This window comes from Chelonia mydas, chromosome 4, assembly GCF_015237465.2.
Source record: "Chelonia mydas isolate rCheMyd1 chromosome 4, rCheMyd1.pri.v2, whole genome shotgun sequence".
In the NCBI taxonomy this organism is placed as follows: Eukaryota; Metazoa; Chordata; order Testudines; family Cheloniidae; genus Chelonia; species Chelonia mydas.
Window position 1 is genome coordinate 142,094,692 of NC_057852.1, and position 18,935 is coordinate 142,113,626.

General features: G+C 44.4%; 1 protein-coding gene across 1 annotated transcript in view; it reads right to left on the bottom strand.

The window, feature by feature from the left end:
• LOC102936836 (meiosis 1 associated protein) overlaps positions 1 to 18,118 on the bottom strand; it is a 52,598-nt gene extending 34,480 nt beyond the window's left edge. Inside the window, exons 1-2 of the mRNA XM_037898598.2 lie at positions 17,823 to 18,118; positions 5,040 to 5,222 (exon numbers count right to left, since the gene is read on the bottom strand). Of these exons, the coding sequence (XP_037754526.1) occupies positions 5,040 to 5,222; positions 17,823 to 18,083 (444 nt within the window). The 5' untranslated portion in view covers positions 18,084 to 18,118. The remainder of the gene's footprint in view (positions 1 to 5,039; positions 5,223 to 17,822) is intronic.
• Between the last annotated feature and the right edge of the window lie 817 nt (positions 18,119 to 18,935).

Genomic DNA, 18,935 nt, shown 5'->3' on the forward strand with positions numbered 1-18,935 from the left:
AGAAGAGTTTCTACAGGTATGTTGGCAACAAGAAAAAGGTCAGGGAAAGTGTGAGACCCTTACTGAATGGGGGAGGCACTAGTGACACTGGGTAGCACAGTATGGGGAGGAGGTAAGCCACCCTCAGTAGTGAAAGAACAGATTAAGGACTATTTAGAAAATCTGGACATGCACAAGTATTGGGTCTGGATCTAATGCATTCAAGGTTGCTGAGGAAGTTGGCTGATGTGACTGAAGAGCCATTGGCCATTATCTTTGAAAACTTGTGGCGATTGGAGGCGGTCCCGGACGATTGGAAAAAGGCAAATATAGTGCCCATTTTTTAAAAAGGGAAGAAGGAGAATCCAGGGAACTACAGACTGGTCAGCCTCACCTCAATCCCTGGAAAAATCATGAAGCTGGTCCTAAAGGAATCCATTTTGAAGCACTTGGAGGAGAGGAAGGTGATCAGGAACAGTCAACATGGATTCACCCAGGGCAAGTCATGCCTGACCAACCTGATTGCCTTCTATGACGAGATAACTGGCTCTGTGGATGAGGGGAAAGTGGTGGATGTGATATATCTTGACTTTAGCAAAACTTTTGATACAGTCTCCCACAGTATTCTTGCCAGCACGTTAAAAAAAGTATGGATTGGATGAATGGACTTTAGGTGGAGAGAAAGCTGGCTAGATTGTCGGGCTCAGCGGGTAGTGTTCAATAGCTCGATGTCTAGTTGGCAGCTGGTATCAAACAGAGTGCCCCGGGGTTGGTCCTGGGGCTGGTTTTGTTCAACATCTTCATTAATGATCTTGATGATGGGATGGATTGCACCCTCAGCAAGTTCGCATATGACACTAAGCTGGGGGAAGAGGTAGATATGCTGGAGGGTAGGGATAGATCCAGAGTGACCTAGACAAAGTGGAGGATTGGGCCAAAAGAAATCTGATGAGGGTCAACAAGGACAAGTGCAGAGTCCTGCACTTAGGAAGGAAGAATCCCATGCACGGCTACAGGCTGGGGACCGACTGGCTAAATGGCAGTTCTGCAGAAAAGGACCTGGGGATTACAGTGAATGAGAAGCTGGATATGAGTCAACAGTGTGCCCTTGTTGCCAAGAAGACTAACAGCATATTGGGCTGCATTAGTAGGAGCATTGCCAGCAGATCGAGGGAAGTGATTATTCCCCTCTATTCAGCACTGAGGCCACATCTGCAGTATTGCATCCAGTTTTGGGCCCTTCACTACAGAAGGGATGTGGACAAATTGGAGAGTCCAGCAGAGGGCAACAAAAATTATTAGGGGGCTGGGGCACATGACTTATGAGGAGAGGCTGAGGGAACTGGGCTTATTTAGTCTGCAGAAGAGTGAGGAGGGATTTGATAGCAGCCTTCAACTACCTGAAGGGGGTTCCAAAGAGGATAGAGCTAGGCTGTTCTCAGTGGTGGCAGATGACCGAACAAGGAGCAATGGTCTCAAATTGCAGTGGGGGAGGTCTAGGTTGGCTATTAGGAAAAACTGTTTCACTAGGAGGGTGGTGAAGCACTGGAGGTGGTCGACTCTCCAGCCTTAGAGGTTTTTAAGGCCTGGCTTGACAAAGCCATGGCTGGGATGATTTAGTTGAGGTTAGTCCTGCTTTGAGCAAGGGTTTGGACTAGATGACCTCCTGAGGTCTCTTCCAACCTTAATCTTCTATGCTTCTATGAACCCGCAGTAGAGGGTAGGCCTGGGTTCCCGCACCAGCCACTGAAGGAGTGGTACTTGAGGCAGTGAAGGGGAAGACTGCTGAAGGAAAGACTTTGATATACCCTGGAAGAGGGGAACACTGAGTGACCTGGCCAGAAGGCTGAGTCATGAAGAGAATGCTGTGGGTTCTGGGATCAGAGAGGAGATGCAGACCTTAGAGAGAGAAGGTATAATAGCATGCACCCATGGGAAGGGGTGTTGGCCTTGAGAGCTAATCCTTATAGTGAGCAGGAGGAGGCTGTAGCCACGTGGTGAGTGGTGGACCCCATCACAAGTCCCTTTTGGTTCTCACGTGGGCAGGCCTCCCCTAGCAAATAGTGATTCTCTCCCTTCCCCTCCCCTCTCAAAGGATTATGGATATATCTGGATGGACTTTTATGAGGATACAAAGTCCATCCCTCTGGCCCCAGTCCTATCTCACTATTTGAGATCCATGCTCCAACCCATGGAGCCGCTAGAGCTTTTCCAGTAGAAAATTTTGTTGCCATTGGCAAAACTACCTGTTTTTCACTAGCCTTGTTCTTGGAAACAGATTAATTGTTTTTGTTCTAATGTTTAAAAAAAAAAAAAACCAACCCGAGGCAGAGCTGAAACTTAGTCTATTTCAGCCCAAACAGTTAGTTTGCCAAACTGAGAAAAAATTAAAAGTTAGGTTATAATGGAAGGTATATATGCAACTATAACCCACACACTTCCTGAGCGGCGGCCAGTACATCCCTCGGCCTGCGCTGCTTCCAGCAGCTCCCATTGGCCTGGAGCAGCGAACCGCAGCCACTGGGAGCTGCGATCTGCCGAACCTGCGGATGCGGCAGGTAAACAAACAGGCCAGGCCTGCCAGAGGCTTTTCCCGCACAAGTGGCGAAACAAGTTTGGGAACCACTGCAGTAGAGGCTCCTGCATTTAGCTTCTGAGGTTCAATCCCACGCGCTGACAACTGGGGTTTGTTTGGCGTTACACAACCTTCAGATAGGTATCACTTCTATTGATGTCTAAAAATACAAGCTTAACTTTTCATGTGAATAGTGATTTTTTGGGTGTTAACTTGAGATACCTTAAAAATAGAGGGCTCTTTAATCTAGAAGAAAAAGGCAGTACAAGATCAAATCCCTAGAAGCTGAAGCTAGGAAAATTCAGAGTAGAAATAAAGTTAAATTGAACAGCGAGGGGAATTAACTATTAGAACAATTTGTGTTGGGGTCTGGTGGATTCCTCAGCACATGAGGTGTTTAAACCAACCCTGGATATCTTTCTAAATGTGGGTTTGAAGCAGGAATCGCTTGATGAAATCAAGTCCATGGTCTGTTATGCAGGAAGTCAGACAAGAGATCCCTTCTGGTTTTATAATCTCTGAATTTATGAAAAAGAACCTGATTTTCAGAAGTACTGAGCACCTGCCCTCTGAAAATTAGGTCTTTTTAGGATGTCTCAAGTTGGGTATTCAAAAACTGAGACAGTCAATAATTACTTTTGAAAACTTAGGCCACTGTCTTTTTACAGTCTTATACACATGGATAGCTTTTTGTACTATGGTGTATACCAGAAAAACAGAAACCAGAAATCCTCTGTGAAAATTGCACAGTAATGTGTGCTTGCACAACACACTGTGGACTAATTTTAACAAACCAGAGGAACAGGGAAAATCTAGTGGAATATATGCCACCTACAGCTGTAGATCATTTAATATTGTAGGTTTCAGAGTAACAGCCGTGTTAGTCTGTATTCGTAAAAAGAAAAGGAGTACTTGTGGCACCTTAGAGACTAACCAGTTTATTTGAGCATGAGCTTTCGTGAGCTACAGCTCACTTCATCGGATGCATAGCATATCGTGGAAACTGCAGTTTCCACGATATGCTATGCATCCGATGAAGTGAGCTGTAGCTCACGAAAGCTCATGCTCAAATAAACTGGTTAGTCTCTAAGGTGCCACAAGTACTCCTTTAATATTGTAGTTAACTGTCCCATTCCCTCAGCTGCAGCAATGGAAGATTGTGCTGTGCATGTATTTGCAGTTAAATTAATTAGAGAAGGTAATTGTGTCATTCCCTGATTACACCTACTCTATATTGCCCTCCAACACTGAAATAAACACCCCAAATCAGAATCACAATGAGCAGAAATTAAAACCCATCACTTATCCCCCCCCCCCAAGCCCCCCCCAAACACAAATCCCGCTATCCTCTCATCACCAAATGGGGGTGGGTGGGAAAGTAGGAGGGGGAAGAAAGTAAAATTATGTAAGAATGAAAAACAACCTACACATCTGCATCCAAGGATAGAAAAAATGTATCTTTTTATGGCATTATTAGAGAAATATATATAATGGCATTGTAAATATTATCAATGGGATAGCCTCTCCTTGGATCACGTGTTCGGTACTGGTGACTGCATCTCAAAAAGAATATAACAGAAATAGAAGGGATTCAGAGATGGGAATTACATTTAGATGCTTCAACAATCTTCCATATAGTGAGAGAGTGAAAAGACTGGAGCTGTTTACTTTAGAGAGGCAATGAATAAGAGGGGACACAATAGATGCCAAATGGTAGAGGATCTGTGTTTGGGTGCATGGGACAAGGAGGCCTACGGAAGTCTCAAGCTGCTGCTGAGAGAATGAAATGCTGACTATAAAGTTTCTCTGTTTTCCAAATACTGATCCTATTTGCTTTTTGTACTGAAAATTGATTTAAAGATTGTGCTAAGATAATAATCTTTTTGTAGGCTTTTCCTGTTCTTTGCTACTGTGCCAACTAATCCCACAATAAAATGCTTTTCCATTTGAATTGGTGTTTTAATGAACTGTGGACATACTTTAAGCCACAACTAGAATCTTTGCACAAATGTCCCATTGATGCAAGTGGAAATTCCATCCAGGGAATATAGGCAGAACATGACCCTAGAATGTAAGTGTAGGCTGGCAATGAAGACATATCAAAAAGTATCTTGTTTGCAGCTACACATAATGTGTTTCACTATGATTTCATAAGAAATAAAATCAACTTTAAATAATATCCAGACTTGGATGCCTGGAGATTAACAGTGTACAAAATGGGAAGTTAAAATAATCAGCTAATGCTTGTCATCAAGTTGACTTCCCTCTCACAGCTAGGGCCATATTCCATGAGCGTATTGAATCTGTATGTGGCATGAGATCTTGGGCATCCTGCAGAGCAAGCTATGGGATTCCTCTTTTTTGGAATTGTTTTATGCTACTTACTTCCTCCTATGATGCTTAGATACCACAGTGACTGACACCTGAAATAGACAGACAGACTGCTCTTGATGGTTATTACTATCTTCCCCAGCACTCAACTTGCCTCAACAGAACTGTTCACTGAGCCTCCTGCTAGCATATGTCTGGTGTACTGTTTAAACTGCTGGAGCCCATCCCGCACAGCCTGCATCACTCTGTCTCCCTTTTGTTGGAAAGAGCCTTCTCTTGGTAAGGAGCGAAGTTCTGAAATGCAGGTCTGAAGCCGAGGAAAGCTCCCTTTTACTTGCTGCAAAACAGTATTCAACGAAATTAAAGAGAAGACATTTAAAATGCAATAACAATTATTTTTCACACAATGCAGTTTGGTTGTAGAACACATTGCCCCGAGGTTACAGGGTTTAAAAAGGATTGGACAGTGATACGGATCACAAGACTATCCAAAGTTGTTATTGTAAAGATTTTCAAAAGTGGTGTAGCCTGGGGATAGGTAGAGTTTTGGGAGGACTATAAACCCTCTTGCTTCAGGACATGAGTCAATTAGGGGCTGGGAGGAAGTTTGTTTTGTTTTGTTTTTTTCTCTGTGGGCAGGTTATCCCATGGGTAACTGACTCCTGTGGAATTTCCTGAGCCTTCCTTGGAGGCAGCTGGTAGTGGCTATTGTTGCAAACAGGATAGTGGACTAGATAGACCACTTGTCTAAATCAGTCTGTCAATCCATATAGCTCCAGAGGCACAAATCACTACCGCAGCTGCATCCCACTACAACTGCTTGTGTTTTGTCTCACGTACGGGTGTGTAGCAGGGCAGTTACCTGCTCTGGTGGAAAAAGCTAGGCTGATTAGGGAAGCAGCCACACCTGGGACCATGTCCAATCAGGCCGCAGCTGCCCCTATAAAAGGGCTGTGAGCCAGGATCTGAGTCAGTCTCTCTCCAGCCTTGGAGGAATGGGGATGGGGATGCCTGGGGGAAACGGGGGTACCTGATGCAGAGCAGGCCTGGGGAAAGACAAGAGGAGCTGGGGAGCTCTGGCCTTGGGTAATGCCAAAGCAGGTACTGGGGCTACAGAGGTATAGCCTGAGGATAGGTAGAGGCAGCTGGTCCAACCCCCTTGCCAATGATGAGTGGCCATTTCAGACTGCAGTTTGCCCCAGTGAGAAGGGGGCTAGATGATGACTGGCAGTAGCCACTGAGGCAAGGTGGGCTTAGGGGGAGGGTGTTCCCCTGGGAGGGGAGACCCAGAGTGTGGGGGTACTGCTGTGGCAGAACTCTGAGGTAAAGGGCACTGGGGTCTGGGAGAGACACAGGGGGCCTGAGGCAGGTGAGACACTGGCCAGGCAGAAGGCGCTCTGGGGCTGGAAAAAAGCTAATTCCCAGATGACCAGCAGGAGGCACTGAACTGGTGAGTGCACGATCTTGCTACAGGGCAATATATAAAGGATATGATGCTTTATATGTTTCACAGCCTTCCCCAGCCTATTATACATACTGCCCATGTTCAAGGTTATCTAACACATGAACCCAATCGTGACTTTTCCCTAATGTAGACAGAGGCTAAAAACTTGATTGAAGTGAATCCTAGTAGGGAGTCCTAGAGTTTGTGGAATGTCTAGAGTAGCATTTACAAATAAGTCAATTAAACTACAATAGGAACAAAGTCTCTACTGTAGACATACCCAGTGAGTGAACTGTAGTAAAATCTGGCCCATACTATGTCTAAATTGCTGCTAAATGTACATTGAGGGGGCCAGCAAAAGTTATTTACATCAGTTTAAACTCCTAGACTAACTTTTGAATTTGGCCTTCAGTCTCCATTAGCCCACGGAACCAAATTGTGATCTGTTTTGGAAGCCACTGTGGAGTCGCGCACAATCATAGGACTGGAAGGGACCTCGAGAGGTCATCTAGTCCAGTCCCCTGCACTCATGGCAGGACTGAGTATTATCTAAACCAATAACAAAGTGCTTCTTCAGTTTTCTGCAGCTAAAGACCATTAACATTAAATGTAGAGCTAGCTTCTGATGCTACTCAGTGTGAATAATGGTACTCGCTACTCAGTCTGGGGAGTCTCCACTAATGTCAGTGGGGTTCCTTGATGAGCGTGATGCTGCTCACTATCGGTAAACGTCAGACTCTGGACCTAAATAACACTTCACATTTTGGCAGAAAAAATTCCTTCTGCACAGACCAAGTGGGTTTTTACTAAATCGCACATTTAAGAGGGAGATCCAGGAATTTGGAGAGTCCCAGTAAGCCTCTGCAGGCCCCAGTTTGAGGAAACTCAGTTAAAATTTTTTTTTTTTTTTTTTGGAACCTCTGCTTTGTTAAAAACCAGGTCAAAGCTTTATGTGCTCACTCCAAAGACCTTCTCTTGTAAAGTAAATTATGTTAAACTGCAATTAATTTGCTAGGGGCTTTAATCTGTAACGTTGTGCAGCTTTGGGTTAGTGGGCCCAGACTAGTGAATACCTAGAAGAAACACTGGATTAGTTCTTAATCCCAAAGCTCCAAATCAAACACAATACCATTGTATTTGTCCCCAGTCTCCTTTTGGTCTTATTGGGAGACTTGAGTCTTTGACCTGCTTGGCACAATCATTTTCTAATTGGATTAAAGATGGTTATGTATGCACACTTCCACATTTAGTTTCACAATACCATATTTAAAGAGTACCCTATCCAAACACAGTACTTGCTTTCTAAATAAAGGAAGCAGGGGAGGGGAGGAAAGCTAAATGGGGCAGAGGCAATAAAAAGAACCTGGAAGCTAACTGACTGCAAGTTAGATGGGAAGTTAGAACATAAGAATGGCCATACTGGTTCAGATCAATGGTCCATCTAGCCCACTATCTTGTCTCTAACAGTGGCCGATGTCCGATGCTTCAGAGGGAATGAACAGAACAGGGCAACTTTGAGTGATCCATCCCCTGTTGTCCAGTCTCAGTTTCTGGCAGTTGGAGATTTAAGGATATGGGGTTGTGTCCTTGTCCATCCTGGCTAATAGCCTGTCAAGGTTCCTTCCCCACTCTGAACTCCAGGGTACAGATGTGGGGACCTGCATGAAAACCCCCTAAGCTTATTTTTACCAGCTTAGGTTAAAACTTCCCCAAGGTACAAACTATTTTACCTTTTTGCCCTTGAACTTTACTGCTGCACCACCAAGCGTCTAACAGATATAACAGGGAAAGAGCCCGCTTGGAAATGTCTTTCCCCCCAAAATCCTCCCCAAACTCTACACCCCCTTTCCTGGGGAAGGCTTGATTAAAAATCCTCACCAATTTGCAAAGGTGAACACAGACCCAAACCCTTGGATCTTAACAACAATGAAAAAGCAATCAGGTTCTTAAAAGAAGAATTTTAATTGAAGAAAAAAAGTAAAAGAATCACCTCTGTAAAATCAGGATGGTAATTACCTTCCAGGGTAATCAGATTCAAAACATAGAGAATCCCTCTAGGCAAAACCTTATGTTATAAAAAGACACAAACAGGAATATACATTCCATTCAGCACAGCTATTTTATCAGCCATTTAAACAAAACAGAATCTAACGCATATCTAGCTAGATTACTTACTAAGTTCTAAGACTCCATTCCTTTTCTGTTCCCGGCAAAAGCATCACGCAGACAGAGAGAGCCTTTTTTCCCCCCCTCGCAGCTTTGAAAATATCTTGTCTCCTCACTGGTCATTTTGGTCAGGTGCCAGCGAGGTTATCCTAGCTTCTTTCACCTGTTAAGGGTTTTTCCTCTGGCCAGGAGGGATTTTAAAGGTGTTTACCCTTCCCTTTATATTTATAACATAGCCATTAATAGACCTGTCCTCCATGAACTTATCTTATTACTTTTTGAACCCAGTTATACTGTTGGCATTCACAATATCCTCTGGTAATGAGGTCCAGAGAGTGTGTTGTGTGGAAAAAGTACTTCTGTTTGCATTTAAACTGGCTGCCTATTAATTTCATAGGATGACCCCTAGTTAGAATCATAGAATATCAGGGTTGGAAGGGACCTCAGGAGGTCATCTAGTCCAACCCCCTGCTCAAAGCAGGACCAATCCCCAACTAAATCATCCCAGCCAGGGTTTTGTCAAGCCTGACCTTAAAAACTTCTAAGGAAGGAGATTCCACCACCTTCCTAGGTAATGCATTCCAGTGTTTCACCACCCTCCTAGTGAAAAAGTTTCTCCTAATATCCAACCTAAACCTCCCCCACTGCTACTTGAGACCATTACTCCTTGTTCTGTCATCTGCTACTATTGAGAACAGTCTAGATCATCCTCTTTGGAACCCCCTTTCAGGTAGCTGAAAGCAGCTATCAAATCCCCCCTCATTCTTCTCTTCCGCAGACTAAACAATCCCAGTTCCCTCAGCCTCTCCTCATAAGTCATGTGTTCCAGTCCCCTAATCCATTTTTGTTGCCCTGCGCTGGACTCTTTCCAATTTTTCCACATCCTTCTTGTAGTGTGGGGTCCAAAACCGGACACAGTACTCCAGATGAGGCCTCACCAATGTCGAATAGAGGGGAAGTTCTTCTTTTATGTAAGAGAGAAAGTGTTATTTACTGATCATATTTCCTCCCCCCAGTTCGTTCTTCTAAAATGAACTGTCCCAGTCTTTTTAATCTCTCCTTACATGGAACTCCTCCATACCCTTAATCAGGTTTGCCCTTCTCTGTACCTTTTCCAATTCTAATATATCTTTTCTGAGATGAGGCAACCAGAACTGCATGCAGTATTCAAGATGTGGGCATAAAATAGATTTATATAGTGGAATTATATTTTTCTGTTTTATCTATCCATTTCCTAATGATTCCTAACCTTCTGTTAGCTTGTTTTGACTGCTGTTGCAGGTTGAGTGGATGTTTTCATGGAGGATAGGTCCATCAGTGGCTATTAGTCAGGATGGGCAGGGATGGTGTTCCTAGCCTCTGTTTGCCAGAAGCTGGGAATGGGTGATAAGGAATGGATCACTTGATGATTACCTGTTCTGTTCATTCCCTCTGGGGCACCTGGCATTGGCCACTGTTGGAAGACAGGATACTGGGCTAGATGGACCTTGGGTCTGACTTAATATGGCCGTTCTTATGTTCTTAACTATCCACAATGACTCCAAAATCCTTCTTGAGTGCTAGCAGCTAATTTATACCCCATCATTTTGTATGTATAGTGTGGGTTATGTTTTCCAATGTGCATTACTTTGCACTTATCGACACTGGATTTCATCTGTCATTTTTTTTGTTGCCCAGTCACTCAGAGTAGTGAGATCCCTCTAAGTCTTGCATTCAGCTTTGGACTTGACTATCTTGAGTAGTTTTGTATCATCTGGAAATTGTGCCAACTTCCTGTTCTCCCCCTTTCCCAAATCATTGATGAATATGTTGAATAGGACTGGTCCCAGTACAGATGCTTGGACCTGTTTACCTCTCTCCATTCTGAAAACTAACCATTTATTCCTGTCCTTTGTTTCCTGTCTTTTAACCAAAAAAAAGTACTTGTGGCACCGTAGACTAAGAAATTTATTTGAGCATAAGCTTTCGTGAGCTGTATGCTCAAATAAATTTGTTATTCTCTAAGGTGCCACAAGTACTCCTTTTCTTTTTGTGGATACGGACTAACACAGCTGCTACTCTGAAACCTGTCTTTTAACCAGTTACTGATCCATGAGAAGACCTTCCCTTTTATCCCATGACTGCTTACTTTGCTTAAGACACTTTGGTGTGGGACCTTGCCAAAAGCTTTCTGAAAGTCCAAGTATACTATATCCTCTGGATCACCTTTGTCCACGTGCTTGTTGACACCCTCAAATAGTTCTAATAGATTGCTGAGGCATGATTTCCATTTACAAAACCATGCTGGCTCTTCCCTAACATACCATCTTTATCAATCTGTCTGATAATTCTGCTGTTTACTAATAGCTTCAACCAATTTGCCCAGTACTGAAGTCAGCCTTATCAACCTGTAATTGCCAGGATCCACTCTGGAGCCTTTTTAAAAAATATGCATTACATTAGTTACCCTCCAGTCATCTGGTACAGAAGCTGATTTGAATGATAGGTTACATACAACAGTTCTACAATTTCATATTTGAGTTCCTTAAGAACTGTTGGGTTAATACCATTTGGTTCTGGTGACTTATTACTGTTTGGTTTGGTTTGTTTGTTTTTTTTATCTTGAAACCTCAATCTGGGAGAGTTTCTCAGATTTGCCACTTATATATATTAAAAAAAAAAAAGCTTGGATGTGGGGATCTTCTCTCCTATGCAAAAAAAATTCATTTATCTTCTCTGCAACAGCCTTGAGTGCCTTGTTAGCACCTTGATTGTACTGTGGCCCCAGGGCTTGTTTGACAGCCTTTCTGCTTCTGATACAAAAAACCCAGCATTTTTTAAAAATTACATCTTTAACTAGTTGCTCTTCAAATTGTTTTTTGGCCTGCCTAATTTATACTCTTGAGTTGCCAGCATTTTTTTTTTCTCCTTTCTGTTTTCCTCAGTGGGATCTGACTTCCAATTTTTAAAGGATGCCTCTTTGCCTCTGTTAAGCTATCATGGCATGTTTTAGTCCTTTCACTGTTGTGGTTTTGTATCATAATTTGGGGTATACATTTAGTTTGAGCCTGTATTATGGTGTTTTTAAATAAGTTTCCATGCTGTTTGCAAGTATTTCACCTTCTTGACTGTTCCTTTTAATTTACATTTAAAGAGTTTCCTCACTTTTGTACAGAGTTGTCCCTAGCTATTCAGGGGCCCTACACAGCTGCCGCCCCCCCCCCTCCCCCCGCCGTGTGTGTGTGTGGGGGGGCAGGCCAGGCCTCCAGGGGGCAGGAGCAGGCTTGGGTGGGGGGAACTGCCCCCCAGCACTCACCGGTGGTGAGGCTGGGGCCAGGTCACTGCACTTCCCACCACCGGTGAGTGCAGACCCAACCCTGCTGCAGCCCTCAGGGGAGTCAGGGCTGGGGCAGAGCAGAGGCAGAGGCTTTGGGGAAGGGGTGGAGTGGGGGCAGGGCTGAGGCGGGGAAGGGGTGGAGTGGGGGTGGAGCAAGGGTGGGGACCATGGGGAAGAGGCAGGGCAGGGGCTGGAGCAGCCCACAGCTGCGCAGGGCACCAGGAAATTTGGTACAAATTTCCTGGTGCCCTATGCCGCTGCGTACTTTGCATATGGGTAGGGATAGCCCTGCTTTTGTGGTGTTCTCCCTTTGAAGTTAAATGCTACTGTGGTGGGTTTCTCTGGCATTTCCACCACTACAAGGATGTTAAATTTAATTTTCAGTATGGTAGCTATTACTGAGCAAATCAGCTATAGTCATCTCTTGGACCAGATCCTAGTTTGCTTGTTCTGTTGCTATTTTTCTTTAATTATTATTTTGACTCCTTGCTACTTGCTGCCAGGATAGTCCTCCTCAGGCACTAGGTCTCTAATTACATTTTGGTTTGTAAAATAACATGATGGGGACAGCACAAGCCAATGGAGCTCATTACCTAAATTGGGGGTGGTGGGTATGAGACGGGCACATGACTTAGCCAGAGCACACCAGTGAGGCATGACAGGAAGTAAAATGAAAGTTTTTTCAATTTTTTTTTCAATTTTCCCTTATAGGTCATGTTTTCTAGACCTTTAATAATTTTTGTTGCTCTTCTCTGGTCTTTTTCCAATTTGTCCACTTCTTTCCTGAAATGTGGCACCCAGAACTGGACACCATACTCCAGTTGAGGCCTAATCAGCACAGAGTAGAGCAGAAGAATTACTTCTCCTGTTAATACATCCCAGAATGATGTTTGCTCTTTTTTGCAACAGTGTCACACTGACTCATATTTAGCTTGTGACCCCCAGATCCCTTTTGGCAGTACTCCTTCCTAGGCAGTCATTTCCCATCTTGTATGTGTACAACTGATTGTTCCTTCCTAAGTGGAGTACTTTATTAAATTAAGTCCTTAGTGAGTAATCACTGACTGCCCCTCAATTTAGCCGCAATTAGTATCTGTATTACAGTAGCACCCTATCAGGATTTTAGCAGTAGTAATGTATATTATGGTAGCACCAAAGGTTGCAGTTGAGATTGGGGTCCCTGTGTGCTGCACAGAAACATGAGAGCACACAGTCTCTGCCCTGAGGAGTTCGTAATATAACTAGACAAGACAGACCAACCATAATAGACAGATGACAGATATGCAAAATGTCAAAGGGCCATGTCTGGTTTTGTTTTAGTTTAATTTCACTTCTGATTTTTCCTCAAAGTATCTTACTCGAGCCCTGTCCCAGTGTCTCAGCCAACCTGCCACTGTCATTTCAATGTGCTCTTTTCCCATTCTGCCCACTCCAGACAGTTGTGTATTGTTTACCCTCCCTGTTATACAGGTATTGTGTTCTCTCTTCCCTGCATCTCTCTCTCACATCAGTTGCACCCCAGTACCTCTCTCCTTTGTGCTGTGACAGTGCTGCTGATGGCAGAGACTTTTAAGGTGTCCCTGATCCACTGCTCCTACCTCTAAAGGTGAGCAGAAGACCTATGGGCCAACCCAAGAGTGGAAGTTGGTAGCCCTCTGACCATGTGGGCTGGAGCCTGGTGCTTCTGGGGGCCTGGTGCCCCAGAGTCCAAGAGGCAGCATAGCAGAAGGGGATATGAAGAGGAGAGAGTAGTGGCCTCATGGATGAGTCCAGGAAGAGTGTTCCAAAATGGACTGTCAAAGCTACTTTATAGACCAAGTAGAGAAACTAAGGGGTGTAGGCAAGGGAAAGGAGCCCTGAAACTTCTTGATGAGATTTAATTCAAAATAGAGTTCATAAGCAGAGAGAGATGAAGACTGTTCCAGATGGCAGAAGCTGCAAAGAAGAAAGTTCTTGTACCAACAGTGGTAAAGTTGGGTGGAGAGAGAGAGAGGGAGGGCTAAGAAAAGGTGAGTAAAGGAAGAACAGGCCTGTCAAGTAGGCTGGAGCACAGCTATGGAGAGGTTTAAAATGAGGGCAATTTTGAACAGTATTCTGAAATGGATACAAAGATCATAGAATATCAGGGTTGGAAGGGACCTCAGGAGGTCGTCTAGTCCAATCCCCTGCTTAAAGCAGGACCAATCCCCAACTAAATCATCCCAGCCAGGGCTTTGTCAAGCCTGACCTTAAAAACTTCTAAGGAAGGAGATTCCACCACCTCCCTAGGTAATGCATTCCAGTGCTTCACCACCCTCCTAGTGAAAAAGTTTTTCCTAATATCCAACCTAAACCTTCCCCACTGCAACTTGAGACCATTACTCCTCGTTCTGTCATCTGCTACCACTGAGAACAGTCTAGATCCATCCTCTTTGGAACCCCCTTTCAGGTAGTTGAAAGCAGCTATCCAATCCCCCCGCATTCTTCTCTCCTGCAGACTAAACAATCCCAGTTCCCTCAGCCTCTCATAAGTCCTGTGTTTCAGTTCCCTAATCATTTTTTGTTTCCCTCCGCTGGACTCTTTCCAATTTTTTTCATTTCCTTCTTGTAGTGTGGGGCCCAAAACTGGACACAGTACTCCAGATGAGGCCTCACCAATGTCGAGTAGAGGGGAACGATCACGTCCCTCGATCTGCTGGCAATGCCCCTAATTATACAGCCCAAAATGCCATTAGCCTTCTTGGCAACAAGGGCACACTGACTCATATCCAGCTTCTCGTCCGCTGTAACCCCTAGGTCCTTTTCTGCAGAACTGCTGCCTAGCCACTCGGTCCCTAGTCTGAAGTGGTGCATGGGATTCTTCCGTCCTAAGTGCAGGACTCTGCATTTGTCCTTGTTGAACCTCATCAGATTGCTTTTGGCCCAAACCTCTAATTTGTCTGGTGCCCTCTGTATCCTATCCCTACCCTCCAGCATATCTTCCAGTGGAGGTCTTTGGGGTGTAATGGGAAAGACTGACAGTGATATTCAGAACATGCTGCAACCTGGGGATCTGCTGGTCAAAAAGGCTAATGCAATTCTTGCATGTATAAACGGGCATAGTGAGTAGGAAGGTAATTTTTCTTTTGTATACAGCACTAGTGAGACCAATCCTGGAACATGGTATCCAGTTCTGGTGTGAACATTTTAAAGAGCTTGTTGAAAAATTGGAGAGGATGTAGAGAAGAGCAACAAATTATTTGAGGGCTAAAAAAAATGCTTGAGTGAAAGAACTCAATCTGTTTAGCTTATCAAAAAGACAATTGTGAGGTGACTTGATTACAGTGTATACATATTGTCATGAGACAATATCAGGCACTAAAGGTCTCTTTAATTTAACAGAGGCGTCATAAGAACCAATGGCTAGAAGTTAAAGCCAGATAAATTCAAATTAGAAATAAGCCACAAATGTTTAACAGTGAAGGTGATTAACCATAGGAACAAACTACCAAGAGAAGTCATGGATTCTTCATCTCTAAGTCTTTGAGTGAAGACTGGATGCATTTCTGGCTTGTGTACTTTAGTCAAACACAAATTATGGGTCTCAATACAGAGGTAACTGGGTGAAGTGTTACTGTCTGATATACAAGAGGTCAAACCAGATGATCAAATGTTCCATTTTCCCTTTAAAGTCTGCATAGGCCATAGATGAAGAGTTGCTATATAGTCAAAGTGAGAGCAGTTGGAGGAAGATATTAACACAGGTAAGGATTCATATGATGTGCAGCATGGCTGGAAGAAAGGGGTGTCCAGAGCATTGCTGTACGTAGTGGTCAGCTTGGGCCTAATTTTAAAGGGGGACCCAAACCCAGCCTGAGCGCAAGCTGACCAGAATTCTATCCAAACCCACAAGGGTTAAGTAGTTTTCAGACCCGACCTAAACTTGATCCTTCCCCCTGAACCTGTTTCAGTGCTGCTGCCTCATTCTTGAGGTTTGGCCTGGTGGGGGCTTCCCACTCCCTATACCCCATGGCTGTGATCCATGTCTGGACACCTCCTGCCCATGGGGTCTGTGCCAGCATGGTTGCATAACCACTCTGGGCTGCTGCATCCTTGCTGTACTGTGTGCGCTGTGGAGTGAGAGCTGCTGTGATGAGTCTGCACACTCACTCTGCTGTGCACACACAGAATGCAGTGAGGTGGCAGCATCCAGTGGGAGCAAGGCACGTAGCTGCTACTGTGTTGGCCCCATAGGTAGAAGGAGGTGATGAGGGCCTACCTCACCCTGAGAGACTCAAGTTGTTTACTGACCTGACCTGAACCAGACCCCTGTAGTTGGGGCCCTTTGGGTTGCAAGGCTCTACAGGTGATCCCTGGCAGATTAGCTGTGGGGGCACTGTTAGCTGGCACAGTTTAGAGCAGTGCTGAGGCTGACTTGGTCCTCTACAGAGCAAATTAAAGCAAATTCCCTGGCCCAATAGGCTTGCCATCAAACTTTGGATGTGATGCACAGAGTAGGATTACTCAACCATCAGCAGGAGACGGGGATAAGAATTACAGAGTAAAATTACATGAGGACTCGGTTATGGCATATGCACATCTCAGGGGTTCCAAGCCACTTTGCTGCCTTCTCTCAGATTCCCTCAAGATTCAGTTCTTCCATGAAACCCATAAAAAGTGATTGAGTATGATTTTTTTTTTTTTTTTTTTTACATATAACAACTTCGTAGGCTGGGTCTGAATGAGCTCTCCCCAACATCTAGTGATAAGCTGGGGAAAAAAGACTTAAGAACCAGACCATATTTGCACAAACACACCTCCTCTACCTAGGTATTCAGCAGACAGAGCTGTGTTGCCAAAGTGATGGATTTTGGCCGGTGGTGGGTTACAAATCACATTAGTACTGAATGGAGGAGTAATGAAATGTTATCCTTATTGTACTAGTAAAGGGCAGCGGAACTGGGCTTAGCCTGTCCTGATAGAGGGGACAACCTTAATTTACTAAACAGGGAAGAGAGGCCAAATCCCAGTGGAAAAAGGAGAGAAGTAGGGACAGGTGTGTTGCTCTAAGAGTCCTAGACACTATTTAACTCTCCCCCTCTCCACTGTTTAAAGGCAGAGCTGATTAGAATCAATTGAGTCACTTGTTTTCTCAGGTCATCGCTAGAGCTGAAATCACCAATAACCAGGTCTAAGTGCTAAGCCTAGTGTGGGGCAGTGTTTCAGTGGTACCTCACTGCAGTCTTTCACCAATTGCTGAAATCACTGAGAGCTGGGTTAAGGGGTGCGACCTAAAGAGGTGGCAGAGAGACAGATGGTGGCAGAGAAAGTGATGGTACTGTGGCCAATGGCCACAGAGTGAACAATGGTGCAGCAGCAATGAAGAGTGAAAGGCTGCAACTGTGGCACTGCTCAACACCTTCCCCCCACCGCCCAGTCCCTCTAGGGTGGGAGGTGAACTCCCATGAACATGCCTCTGAATTCTGGGCCTTCACTGACCAAGGACAGCAACTGGGAGTGGGGTGCAGTAGAGGGGAACATTTGTTTGTTAGGCTCATGCCCCAAGGTGAGAAGCTAAGTCTACTGCCCAACATACTTTGGTATGGGTGTTTGCCTTATGACTGCATGGGGTTTTTTTTAATGTGGTTGTGGTGGTTTCCCAAACTAATGCTTGGTTCCCTTTCCCTTTTAATAAAACTTCTCTTTTGTTATAGACAGACTCAGTTCTTGTGAGAGGGGAAGCATTCTCTCTTAGAGGCGCTGGGGTGGTGAGAACTTTTCCCACATGACTGGGCCGGCTCGGTGTAGTAGAGGAGCCCTAGATATTGAACCCACCCCTTGCTGCAGCCAACTTCATCTGGCAACTATGCCCTGTCCTTTCAAATCCCTCCTTTAAGATCCATTTAAGATGAAACCCATAAAAAGTGATTCAGAGGATGATTAACTTCTTTACATATACCTTCTAATTAATCATAATTGTTTATGCTAAATTGAATGTATCCATTACAGCCTTTAAAATCCTAAGTCTATAAAATCCCTTGTTTCATACTCACCACAAAGGGAAGGAGGCACTCGTGCTGGTTCTGCACCACATATAGGCTCAGCAATGGGATGCGACAGGGACCTGCCAAACTACATGCTAGACAGAAGAAGTTTTCCAGGGCTTCACAAAGTTTAGAACATGTGTTGGCCCAAAAAGGTGGCTTGACATCCACAATGAGGATCTGTGGGAGCTGCCCTGAGTGTGCAGTGGCATAAGCTTTACCAACAGTGAATCCTCTCCTTGTTTCTGAAAGCGTTTTTCTGGAATTCATGGCATCTGAACAGGAAACAGCACACCAGCTGTCCAATCACCCATCTGCCTCTGAGAAGGGAAAAACAGAATGTCATCCTGAGATATGGTGCTAAATCCAGCCTGAACTCAGCCTATGGTATAGCAGGGCAATCATATCTGTGCATCTAGACAGGTATGAAAATAAAATGATTTAGCCTAAAAAATGCAGCTAATCCTTCTGGGGAACTACAGCCTGACCCCCAGCTCCTTAATGGGAGGGAGTAGCCTGGGAAGTAAGAAGTAGCAGCAAGTGAGACCTGAGTTTAAAATATGATACAGCGACAACAAGACATTGCAAGTTGGGACTGCATATGTCTAAGCCTTCCATTGTGGACAGGGAGTAAAGAGTCTTGTACTTCAGAGCTTGAGCCAATCCTTAGTGATCAAGATGAGACCTAATAGTTATGTAAAGGGCATCTTATTCTACAGCAGAGTTTTCAGGTTAGTCTATGAAGCATCTGGTTCTGGTCACTGTCAGATACAGGACAAGATGGACTGCTGTGCTGATCCAGTATTGCAATTCCTATGTTCCTCTGGGCCCCTCTCTATACAGCCCTAGTGCAACCTCAAGTAGAACAACATATTTGGTTCTGAGCACCACATTACCATTACATTGACAAACTGGATCAGCTCTGCAGTCCATCTAGTCCTGTACCCTCATTTGTAAAATGAGGATAATGCTACTTACCTCCTTTGTAGAGCACTTTGAGATATATGGATGTAAAAGGCTATGTAAGAGCCAGGTATTATTAAGAAAACTGTAACATTGCTAAGTGATAACTAAGGAGGGGCGAGTAGGAGACCAGTGTACAGGAACTGAGTGAAAATAATC